This window comes from Condylura cristata, unplaced genomic scaffold (assembly GCF_000260355.1).
Source record: "Condylura cristata isolate star-nosed mole 26May11 unplaced genomic scaffold, ConCri1.0 scaffold00014, whole genome shotgun sequence".
NCBI lineage: Eukaryota > Metazoa > Chordata > Mammalia > Eulipotyphla > Talpidae > Condylura > Condylura cristata.
In genome coordinates this window covers 628,023-640,785 of record NW_004567115.1, presented here as the reverse complement: position 1 = coordinate 640,785, position 12,763 = coordinate 628,023, and the positions used below count along the sequence as shown (strand labels likewise).

The 12,763-nt window shown below is 35.2% G+C and overlaps 1 protein-coding gene across 1 annotated transcript in view; it reads right to left on the bottom strand.

Moving 5' to 3' along the window:
• The window catches only part of LOC101620230 (ceruloplasmin-like), a 34,943-nt gene that overhangs the window by 1,804 nt on the left and 20,376 nt on the right, over positions 1-12,763 (bottom strand). The window contains exons 12-17 of the mRNA XM_004682119.1: positions 11,702-11,909; positions 10,837-10,976; positions 9,187-9,315; positions 6,830-6,936; positions 5,194-5,395; positions 1,235-1,374 (exon numbers count right to left, since the gene is read on the bottom strand). Of these exons, the coding sequence (XP_004682176.1) occupies positions 1,235-1,374; positions 5,194-5,395; positions 6,830-6,936; positions 9,187-9,315; positions 10,837-10,976; positions 11,702-11,909 (926 nt within the window). The remainder of the gene's footprint in view (positions 1-1,234; positions 1,375-5,193; positions 5,396-6,829; positions 6,937-9,186; positions 9,316-10,836; positions 10,977-11,701; positions 11,910-12,763) is intronic.

Genomic DNA, 12,763 nt, shown 5'->3' with positions numbered 1-12,763 from the left:
ACCACTGCAACTCTGGCTTGTACCCCAGTTCTGGATGCATAAATAAGTAAATCTTAAAAAAAAAAAAAAGAAAATGTAAGAATAGATCTACTATATGATGAAGCAATCCTTCTCTTATGTGTCTCCCTGAAAAATATAAAAATACAAATTCAAAGGGATATATGTACCCTTTGCCATACATTTTAAAATAATAAACCATAATAGAATAATAAAATAATAATATGGAAACAAACTAAGCACCCAAAGACAAGTGAGTGGATAAAGACAAGCTTATATAAATGACAAATTACTACTCACTCATAAAAGTTTACATGTAATTTTGCCATTTGCAACATGGATGAAATTGAAGGAGATTATACTAAGCAAAATGTGTCATAAGGGAAAGGAAAATACGGAATGATATTACTCATATGTGGATATAAAAAATTAAGCTAAGGAAAAGCAAAATCCAAACCAATTCTTAGAAGTCTAACTGTCTATGGGCCTCCCTAGTGGCTGAGGGGTAAAGATTCAACAATATGAAACTTTGATAACCACTGCAGCATGAGTTTGATTTCTAGCCAGGGAGTGTCCTCTCATGGCACAGCAGACCTGCCTGTCTCTTCTGCTGCTCGCCTCAGCCGCATATTTCAGTAGACTTGCCTGTTCTCTTGTGAATCCACTGATTCCCCATACCTCTGGCCTGTACCCTGGTTCTTGTATGCATTAAGAGAAATCTTGAAAAAAAAGGAAATCTAAATGTATAATCAGGCTATCAGAAGGGGAGTGTGGGGAGATGAAGCGAAAGAATGAGGTGGCCAGTGGACTGAGGTGGAAGATTATTGGTGATTGGTGGTGGGCAAGGTGATATAACATATTTGTGAATATATGAACCTATACCTTAAAATACATACAATGCTATAAATCAATATTATCTCAATAAACACTATAAAACCAATTTTTACCTTTAAAAAAAAAAGTGTGAAACTAAAGATGATTATAGAAGTCTTATTGAGTAGCATCAGATTAGAGTAAGAAATGTACTTCACTCACAAGCATTTGGTGAATGTCAATAGGATACAAAAGATTAAATGTCTAATTATTTACTTGTGCCTGATAGATTATAGATAGTATTCATTCAACTTTAGGTCCTGCTTGGTCATTTCTCTTCCCATGCTGTAATCTTACTGTATTGTTCTCATAACTTGCTTACAATGTACCACATTAATTAAACAGAGATTCCCAGGGGTCTTACCCTGTATTCAAAGCTGTGGCCATGAAAATGAACTGTATGCAAGTCACTTGCACTCCCCATGCCAATAAGATACCAATTCACTTCATCTCCAACATGTAACACCAGACCTTGGTTATTTCCAAATATTCTTCCATTAATTGCTGTGGGGTGAAGTGGAGGGAACAGTTTATTACATTCCACAATGACATGAAATAATTGTATAGAAAGTATCATGGATGATTTCAGGTCTCACAAAGAATCTTTAAGGAAGTCATTCAATGAATCAAGCCTTCATTCATGGAGGTGTCTAATTCCAGAATTTTTCTTGCCTAAGGAAATAAGGCAATAATTTTGCTTTAATATAATTGAATTCCACTACATGATTTTATAATTTAGGATACTTACTTTACTTTGGTGAATACATAAATATGTAAATATACATATGTATTAATATATTTGAAATTACCAAAGATGATTAAAATATTAAGAGTAGGTATTTCTAATTAACTGCCCTAAATTAGTCCTTCATGATCTGTCACTGGTATGAATGGGATGGTCATTTGCCTGAGGCCCAAATCTCTTATCTCTCCTTTCTTCAAATCCTCCAAAGGTAAGTTTTCTAAAGGAGACTGGATGAAAAATTTCAGGAAGATGGTGGATGAACAGTATGCTTGAATCATCACTTCCTTCAAGAATAATGAGGATAGGAGCCTGGAGAGAGCAGCCACATTTGGAATGGAGCTGGAGATTTGAGGACCAGAATTTAAGCAAGAAGAGCTAGAAACCATTTATATCATGAATGTGCCAGTTCACAGGGAAACCTACCCTTCCGCCATCACTTCCCCTAGGCTCTGTCTTGGCCTTGGCCTAAGAAGGAAAGTGCTAACTTCTTAGTGAGAATGTATAGAAAGAAACTGCAAATGTCCACATTAAAGTTAGTCTGTCCAGCATATTTTTGTGTCCACTTTAGGATGTCAAGCAATGCACAAATCTGAACTGATACTATTTCTGGTACCTGTTTTTCTAGACTGTGTAGGGAAAGTGTATGGAAAGTGTATCTTCTTCTTGCATATTGAGTGTAGCTTTTTTTGTAAGAAGACTTCTAGACCAAGGGCTTTGGACAGACTGAGTACACAACTACTAAGTCCCCAAGTTCTGGATGGACTGGATGGACTGGAGGCCACACCTAAAATAAATAGAAAGATATTGCAAATGGCCTCACTCATCCTTGCCAGTATGGTTTTTATGAGCCTTGGTAAGACAATAAAATTACAGGCCTGGAACTAGTGCCTTCTTTGCAGAACAGTAGAAGAGCTCAGGGATTCTGGAAATATCATGTATTGCTCTTTTTATCAGGGAATTCCTAAATAAGGGCTTTAGAAAGCTTACGTACACACCCAACTCTGTGTGATTGAAGACAGGACCCAAAGTATATAGTCAAAATGTATAAGAAAACACAATGAGTGGAGTCTGAGAATAAAGGGAATCATGATTGTTGGTAGTTAGTGTGTGGAGTCAGGATTGGGTTTACCCTGAAGCTTCCAATTTGATTCTGCAGGAGAAATTGAACTCATAAGGAAAAAATTAAAGACAGCAAAATGGCAGTACAAAAAGCCCCAAACACACACTACTTTGAGACCTTAAATAAGTATGCCATCACAAAGGAGGAAACAATTCAACCACAGAAATATGGATGCTCTTATCTTCCTACTAGACAGAGAGTTCAAAGTTGCCTTGATAAAGACATTTAAAAAGTGGAATAAAAGGGGGAAATTCAGGAAAAACAAAAGGTCTGAGATATATTTAATGAAACAAATTGAAAATTTAAACAAGAAAATAAAGAGTTGCAGGAGATGAAAATTCTGCATAAAGTTATGGAAGCAGATAGGACCAAATGGAGGACCAAATTAGTGACCTTGAGGATCATGATGAACAAAGGGACATAGATGGCAAAACAAAACAAAATTTGAAGTAAAACAGTGAAGAAACACTCTTCTACCTAATTGTATGGAAGGCAACATAAGGATAATATATATTCCAGCAAGGCAAAGTGAGAGATGAGAACAGAGAACTTGATAAAATAATAATAATAACAACAACAATAATAATAATAATAGAAGAGGGCTTCCCAAACCTGGTCACAAACTAAATATGCAAGAGCATGAAGTTAAAAGGATACCTGATAATCTAAATGTAAAAGACGTATACCAAGACACATAGTTGGGGACAAACCAAGAGTTCAAGACAAAGAAAGATAATGAAAGTAGCTAGAGAAAAGTAATAGGTAGCCTATAAAGGAATCCTTTTAACTGACATTAGGCTTCTTTGAGGAAATATTGCAGGTAAAGGAAGAATGAAGTGACATATTAAAAAAAAACTTAAGGATGAGAATTGCTAGCCAAAAATATATAAACGGTAAGAGTGTCCTTCGGAAGTGAGGAGAAATAAAGGTCTTCTACATAAATGAAAGATGGATAAGAGAAGCATAGAAATGGGTTCTCCTATATAAATCAAAGAGAAAAAAATCCACAAAAAACTGAACAAGGAAATGGATAGAACAAGACATTAATGAAAAAAAAAAAAAGGCAAAACAAATACTTACACAGCAAAAGGCATCCTAAATGTATGTGGTAAAATTTATCAGTGACAAAGTGGCCATTGGATCAAAAACCAAAACCTAACTTTTACTGTTTCCAGGTACTAACATTAGCTCTAAACAGAAACAGACTCAAAGTAAAGGTTGAGTGTTGGTGGCTCGGTTGCACCCAGCTCTTGGGACTCCGAGGAATGCGCCCACCGCTGTGCTACCATGGCAACAGATGGTTGAACCGATAAGGTGGGCAGATTTGTGGTCATCCTATCTAACAGCCTGAGGCGCCATAAAGGCCGTGAGGGAGTGCCCACACCTGCGCCATAGGGAGTGCAGGCGTCTGGCAGTTGCCGCCGAGGTGTGATAAGAGAAATTCCTCACTTCCCCCATACCTCCTTCTCAGTAAATTTCCACTCTTCTCCTCCAAACTCCCACCCTTACTGCCTAATGATATATAAAGGGGGTCACGGACAATAAAGAGAGAGACTCCTGGATGAAGAACCTCGGTGTCCTGTGTTTTCTTTAACCTCATCGTCCCTCGCCGGACTCGGCTCCGATTAGCCGGACGCGGCAGTTGAGAAGAAACCCTAGAAGCAAATGGGGCCCAGAAAAAAGTATGGATAACCATACTTAGATCTGATAAACTGGACCTCCAGCTAAAAATGGTTAACAGGATATAAGACATGGCTACTATTAATGATTAAGGAATCAATATATCAGAAAGACAGCAATCATCAATCTATAGACAGCACAGAAACACAACACAGTCCTGGATTTTCAGAACCTACCATTCACTGAGGTTCCATCTGGGAAGTGAACCCCATTCAAAGCTCAGCCAACAGTGCTGTGGGAGCAGACATTTTCCCAACCCAGGTCCCATAGGGCCTCATACTATATCAGGGGTGGTCAGTAAAATTCCAACCACCAGAAATAGGCCTGTAAGTGCTTCAGTGGAGGCTCTACTACCAACCCAAATCCTTCAAGACCTCAGTATTTATTTGCTTACCATCAAGTAATAGCCAGAATAGTGGAAAGGACTTACATATAAAAAGCTAGAGCAGACTCTGTGTATTTCACATACACAGTTCAAGGTCTATAAGTTACGTTTTAGAATCTCACTCACTTCCTTTTGTTTGCATCTTATCTTTGGATTCTTTTGTGCCACAGGAGCATATCAATTATAGCTTATGGCAGAGATCATATGATTTACAAGTATAAATTCTTTATTATCAGGTCTTTTATGGAAAAAGTTTGCCAGCACTTGGCACATGCTATGTATACCATAGCTGTAGGTGAAAATGCTGAACTTAACATATGTGAACCTCCAAATGCTCCCTTTGTGTGAAATATCCCATAGATTATAGTTGGTGAATTAATTAGTGGATATTACCATGCATTTTGTTGCTCAGCTGAAAATTATCATCATTCTTGTCCACGTGGTTTGGTTCTGGAGAATAGGTTTTGATGTTTTCATCAAAGTACCATGATTCATTCTCATTAAAAATCATGAAGTGGAGAACACGGTGAACTATGCTGGCTTTGGTTTTTTTGTGACACACAATTAAGGGGCCTACCAGCCCACTGTTAAGGTCCTGAGGAAGCAAAGCAAGGTGACTACCTGTGCCACAAGTGAACATTTTCCTGAATCAATAAAATGGGTGGAATAAAGTCTTATCAAATCCTGAGGTTTTAATTAACTACAAGGATTCTAAGAGTAAGTCACACATTGTTTTACATGTTACATCCTTGACTGAAGAAAAATTGTCATCTCATTCTTTCGAGTTGAAGTCTAAAGAGAACAATAAACTCCTGAAATGGATTTTAGATAGTTTCCTCAGTAAAGGAAGCTCTGTTTTTGAATTAAAAAACATAACTGGCTATAATTAGAATTCTCTGTAGCTGTTGGTTGGCAGAGAACTCTAAAGGCCTCAGGTCACTTCCCCTGAGATATCTCTGCCCTTGCAGCCACTTTTAACTTTTAGTTGGGAACCTTGTTTGTTTACACTAAATTTGGGAGTTGAATGTCTGTGTAGATTCTTGTTCCAGGCAGAGTGGGCCAAAATAACTGAAAGTTCAGAGGGAACTTTTGTTGTTGTTGAATGATGGAACCTCAGACTTAACAGTTAAAACATAAATAAATAAATAAATATATATATATATATATTTATTTATATAACAGTTAAAAATCTATCTCTATATAATATAAAATATGTTTGCATAAATTTCTTATTTATAATGGAAATTTTAAACTCTGTATAGTCAGTTGTACATATTTAAATGTCCTGACTGAAAATATATATTTTGTAGTGAGGTTAAGATGTTTGTCTCTATACATTTACAGAACTGTCCTTGTCCAGTAGGAAAACTACTCACATATTAGGTATTGTAAGTAATCTAGAAATGATTTCAGCTATATGGGATCATGTATATTGGTTAATTATGAGCTGATCAATGATAAATAAGTTTGTTACTAGATGTTTTCATTATCATTTGACCATCTTAGAATGTAATTACAGAAACTTAGATGGTATAGCCTTCTACACATCTTGGTTATATGGTATAACATATTGAAGACACTATTATTAATTGAAATTCACGTATGTAATACATGTCTTTCATATGCAAACACTATGATGTTTTACATAAGAGACTTGAGCAAAGGTGAATTTTGGATTTTCCAGAATAGGAAGTTCTGAAACCAATCTTCTGTAGATCCAGGGATGAAAGTATTTTGTCTCCTGCAATCGAAATACTGTTCAATGAAATAAAGATGAGGCTATTATCATGTAATAATGCAAATTTTCCAATTCACAGTAGCATGTTGGAAAATAACATAAATCTAAGTAACCATAATGTAGTATTTTATTTTTCTTGCAAAAAATGAAAACCAGTAAAGGAATAAAAACTGAGCACAATTTAGGTTATTAATAGAAATTTTACCTAGTGCTAAGATTACTTAAAAAATAAATTTTCTATTATAATTTCTAGTAGGTGATAATAGAAGGACTTTTAATTTGAATGTTTACCTTAATTACATCCACAGTAGAATAGTAAAACCAAGGTATGCACTCAAAGTCCATTGAGGTAGGACCAGTTCTTTCAGGAATCTGCCAAATATATGTTTGTATCTCTCCTAAAATTGGAAATTATAATATACTTAAAATAGAAACTTTTAAGTTACACATCTTTATAGTGAACCAGCTATGCACATATTAAACAGCATATCATAACTTTCATTTCTGGCTGTACTACTCATAACCTTTTTATCTTAATCAATGTGTTTTACCTTTTTTGAACTTCCATTTGCACATGCACATAAAATGGGGAGCTAGGGATTAGATGAGATGGTATGAATGAAAGATGATCTCACTATCAATATTCGTTATTATGTTCTTAAGGTTACTAGATGAAAACCCAATAGTGAATCTGTCATAGAAAAATGTCAACCATTAGCTATATAATTCATTTGTTCAACAAATATTTATTGATTTTGAAAAGTGATATATGTGTTTTGAATTCCATTTCTGACCCTTCTGACTTGTAGGCCACATGTGTCTCCTATCTGTCCCCAAAGCTCTTTATATTACCCCTATTGAATCCAAATCCTCTATGCTTTCTTGTTACAGGAAAATTCTTTTGGAGCATGCCCTCTCCTATCCCACATGAACATTGCATATTCCTGTGTTATCCACTTCCACAGACTTAATTTAATTTTTCTTTTTAAAACCACCACTAATCACCTCCATCTCCTTGCTTATAAATCTTTAATAATCTACAGAGAGCAAACCTTCTTTAGCACTTCACATAGTGCCCAGGGCACAACAGATCCAACAGATCTTTATATAAAATCCTTTCCTTATAGCAGTATGAGGAAAAAGAAAGTTTCTGAGCCAGGACCACTGTACATGTAGAGTTTTTGTGTTCTCTCAGGTGTGGATTTTCTCTGGGTACTGTGGTTTCCCACTACATCCCAAAGATGTCCACTGTGTGTCTCAATTGTTCCAGTGAGTGTGGGTGGGTGTGGCACCCCATGCCATAGAAGAGTATCTTGTCCAGGTTGGGTTCCCCCTTGACCTTAGCTGCCAGAACATGTTCCAGACATTTGATCTTTTGAATTGGAATAAGTGAGTTGGAAAATGAACAAATGAATAAAAATTATTGTCTAATATTACAAGTATTTGAGTATTTAGAAGTCATGTGCTATTTTTTTGATCTGACATATGCTATGGGTATTTAACTATTCTTTATATCAATTTGTTTATGGTAAAATAAGTTTCAATATATATCTGTTTACATAAAGTTAGTTTCAAGAACCTATCAAAGATATTTGTGTGGGCTTCTTATAGTCACACATGTGTGAGAAATGCATGTAAGTGCTCCTTTCTTGACTATTCAGAACAAGGGTGCTGACTTACAAATCGAATTTTCTTGCAGGAGTTTCATTGGTACCACCTTAGGACTACTATTTTTAAAATCATAGTATTTCATCCATCTGCAAGGTCTATCTTCACTCTCTGCTCCACAGATGTTTCTGAGTTTGGCTTTCCTTAGTACCCTTAACTTACAGAACAACTTGTTCGGTGAGATCTGTAATGGACATTCTGGATGTCTTCTCAAAACCCCTTTAACAGTGAAGAATAATTTCTCGGCCAGGGTTTAACTACTTTTAGAGCCATATCACCCATCCCTGCACCCAATGACCAATGCAGGGACATAATGTTCAACTCTCTAACTCAGGACAGCTAAGGGTCACCGTAGTTCTAGAGTTGACTGTGCTGTCCATTGAGAGTGCATCTTTGTTAAACTTTCCCCCATTCCCAATTCTGCTTCTTTTTCCTTTTTTATTGTGACACTGAGAACAGTACCTACATGTAAATTTTTATCTCAAAGTCTGCTTCCTTTGGATTTATATATTTATATATTAAAATCTTCTTATTTTCTTCTGGGTTGAATATGCTGAATTATATGTAGACAGAGGCAATGACAAAGAAATGTCAATACTTGAGATGTGTCATTAATACTTAGAGATTCAACTCACACTCTACCCTCTCCCTCACACACTGCCTCTTGGACCCAATACTTATTGTAGCATGTGAATTGGATAGATTAAACACAGCATAAAAGTATCTGGCAGTTGATCAGATAGAGTGGCTGCCCAAGAAAAGAAATTGTTAACATGGGGGCGTTTTGCCGATGGTGTCCCACCAGGCAACAAACACATACTTGCAAAAGGAACTCCTCTCCCAAACTATTTTTTCAAGTGGTTCTTACTATAGTGCATTATCTTGCTTAACTGGAATTACTCCTATACTTAAAAAAGAACACTAACCCTATAATCTTACATAAAATCTTTGGAATTTTTTCTCCTTCCAAATGCATTTACCTGGAAGTGTTGGAATAACAGTTGAATAATTTGTTTTCACTCCATGTGCATGAATAGAATATGGTCTTGAGGCTTTATTTTTAAAGATAATTTTAAGTTTTTGACCAGGGTTGAGAAATATTAAAGGACCTAGAGAATATATAAAAAGGAAAAGCATGAATAATTGTTATATATTTTAAATTCTGAGTCATTTGTCTTCTTCAGTATTTAGTCGGTGACTTATTCTTATCCTTTTCCTAAACATATAGCCAAAAGAAATATAAGCACATTAACAAGTAAACCATTGATAATTTATAAAACATAGTTTTGTCTGGAAATTTTAAGTAATCTAGAGTTTTTATAAGCTCCATCTTTAGGAAGTATACAGTGATTCACATCAGTGAATATCTATGAGAATACACCCTTTAGAAATTGAAAGCTTTATTTTCCTTCTTGATTACTGTCACCATTTCTGTCCTTTGTTTTCTTACCCTTCTACTGAGTGGGGGATTAACAGAGCTGCAAACCCATTTTATTGACCCAGAAGGATTTTCTCTTACAAAATGAAGACACTTTCACATTACTCTCTCTTTTTGTCCCAGGCCAAGAACTGGGATAAAATTTGTTTCAAAATCCTATTTGAAAGAAGATTTCTCAAAATTCTGCCAGAGATGATTTTAAGATGAAACAGTAAACACTTTCCTTCGTTATGTGCTGCGATTACTAAAATCAGGCCTTGACAATTCCTGGCAGATATTACTAGCTAAAGAACAGTGCCTTTTTGCTCCCTTGGGCATCTACCTTCTCAAAAACTGTTCTTTAGCATAAATGAATTTTCTTTTAGGTAGGATTAACAATAGAATCTAAAGTGTTATATTGTGTTATTTATTCTATTATATTCAGACAGAATTTTAAAAAAACAAAAAACCAGCCTGTTTTTACTAAAAACAGGGGACCTCCTAGTGACAGTGATATTTGGGAAGCACAGTGTTCTTTCTGGGGACAAACTTAGAAGAGCCATGAAAGGCAAAAGTTCTCTCTCATTAGCCTGTAAATCCATCTGGTCAGTGTTCCCCATAAGAAAATGACTTCCAATAGACACACAGATAATAGGATCCAAAGAAAATTTGAGCATCTAAAAATATTATGTGACTGATGAAATGCTTTGTGACTTATGGAATAATGCATGTTGGTGTTTGGGCAATTCTAGACTTTCTAACTGATCTGTCAAGGGTAGAAAAAGACATTATCTTCAATTTTGCATAGATGATGAAATTAAATCTTAACACTGTTTTGAGTTAAACACTTACACTTAAACAAAGAATTCTCCCTCCTCGCTATGGTATGGTTTCTGAGCATCTTTTTACCTTCAGTGAAATAATCTCTAACTGCTACTTCTAAGATCCTTCTATAATTCTTGGATTCGGAGGGTAAGAAATCTGGCAATCTGAAACTGACCATATTAATATTCAGTAGTTTCTTTATATGTCATTACACAAAACTTGAATTAATTTTCTTTTCCTAGTAAAAGTGTCTATCAACAAACAAATTAGATTTAGAATCACACATTGTTCATTCAAGGTGGAGGTTGAAAATACCCTTATGTGTATAGAAATTTCTGAGATTAAGAATAAGAAAACTCCCAAAACAAGTCATATAAAATATCAATACCTAATAGATCCAGATGTTTTTCATCTTCCTTTCTTTTTGTTTGATTCATGAATGTAATGTCATAATACTGGCGATATACAACTTTCTTATATTTGGACCCAAGGTATGCCCCAACTCTATCTGCATATATGCCTGTTTCACTTTAAGAAAACAAAGGCAAAAACACACAAGTTCACTTAATCATTACAGAACTTCTCATATGCAAAACTTAATGAAATAATACAATCAATCTAGAGGCTATTTCCTTATAAAATATTTTCTTGGCAAACAATATTAATTTTGGTAAGATTGTTTGGTATTCACTTGTACTTTAAAACATGTTTTAGGGTGAAATTTTAGTTATGCAACTTAATTAAAATAAGTGAAAATTAGAGAAAGAAACTTGTATCTATAAAAAGTGAAAAAAAAAAATAGCATCCTCAAGTTGAGATTCCCAGAAGAAGAGACAAAAACAATACATCAGGAAAACCTGGTTGATCCCACATGTCAAATGCGGTTGAGTTATATTTATTAGATGTACAAGGGCTAAGACTATAGGATATCACACATAAAGAAGATAGGCTCCAAGAACTTAGGTGACAGTAAGAAACAGAAATTATGTTGCTATTTAAATGATCTGAAGTGTGTATGATTGAATATATCACACATTTGTGTAACATACACATATCATAATAAAACAGATAAATACATACCATACACATTCATATATATCTGTACCATACACGTAAATACGTAAAACACATGCATATCATACCCCTATATGATAAAGAACTCCTTCTTGTCCCCTATGTACTCTACTGAAAGGAAAAGGTGGAGGACTATAGAATTAATACTTCCCACTTAGAGATGAAAGTTATTGCCATACTTCTTTCCTTGTAAGTGTTTCAGTTCTTTCTCCCACTTTCTGCTAGGAGAATAATCCCATATTATTTCTTCAGCTGCAATATAAATAATTTTCTCTTCATGGTACTGTGTTTGATCAGGATTTGGCTCCATACACTGTCTTACTTGATATTTATGCTTCATGCCTCCTTGATAGTGCTCTGTTGTCATACAAACCACATCAAAAACACCTAGAAGTAATAGGAAAATAATGTGTAAAGCTTTGCATTCAGATTTTGTTTCTTGGGAAGTAGCTACATGATGTAAATCCCCACTGGAAATAGAGTAAATTAGTTCATTAATTATTTAATTAATTTGACAATTATTTACAGGTATTTCCTTTAAGTAACTTATGTGAAAATGAAACTTCATTCTTCTTTAAGTAACTTATAGTGAAAATGCTATTGATTAAGGACAAAATTAGAACAGTATAAGGAGGATTAAGAATCCTTGGGATATGTGTGTGGCACTTAAGGCAACAATGAGCAGTACTTTATGGGATGACCATTGTGATGCCTTGATGGAAGATAACAGTTAGGAAAAAACTCACAAAAGGTAAATATGGACATAGGGGATCAAATTCACTCACAGAAACCAGGTAGTTAAACCTCTAGCCCAGAGCTTGGTTGGTGACCATCAAGAACCTTTAGATTTTCAGTAGAGTGAGGAAGGACAAGAGGACGAGAATACAATAAATGTGGGAGATGAAGGGCTGGTCTGATGGACTTCTGTAGACCACTGAAAAGTCTGTAGCTCTAACTTTTCAGATCAGGGTGAATGGGGAGTCAATAAATGCTATTTGGAAACTCATAATCTATGCTGAGAATACGCTGCAGTGGGCAAAGGCAGGAAAAAGACCTGTTAGGACACTATTAAAGTAATCCACGAGAGATGATGCTTGCTTGGATTAAAATAGTAGCATTGTGCAAACATGTGAAAAAATGTTCAACGTCACTCATAATAAGGGAGATGCAAATTAAAACCACAATGAGATACCACCTCACCCCAGTGAGAATGGCACATCTTCAAACAACTAGCAACAACA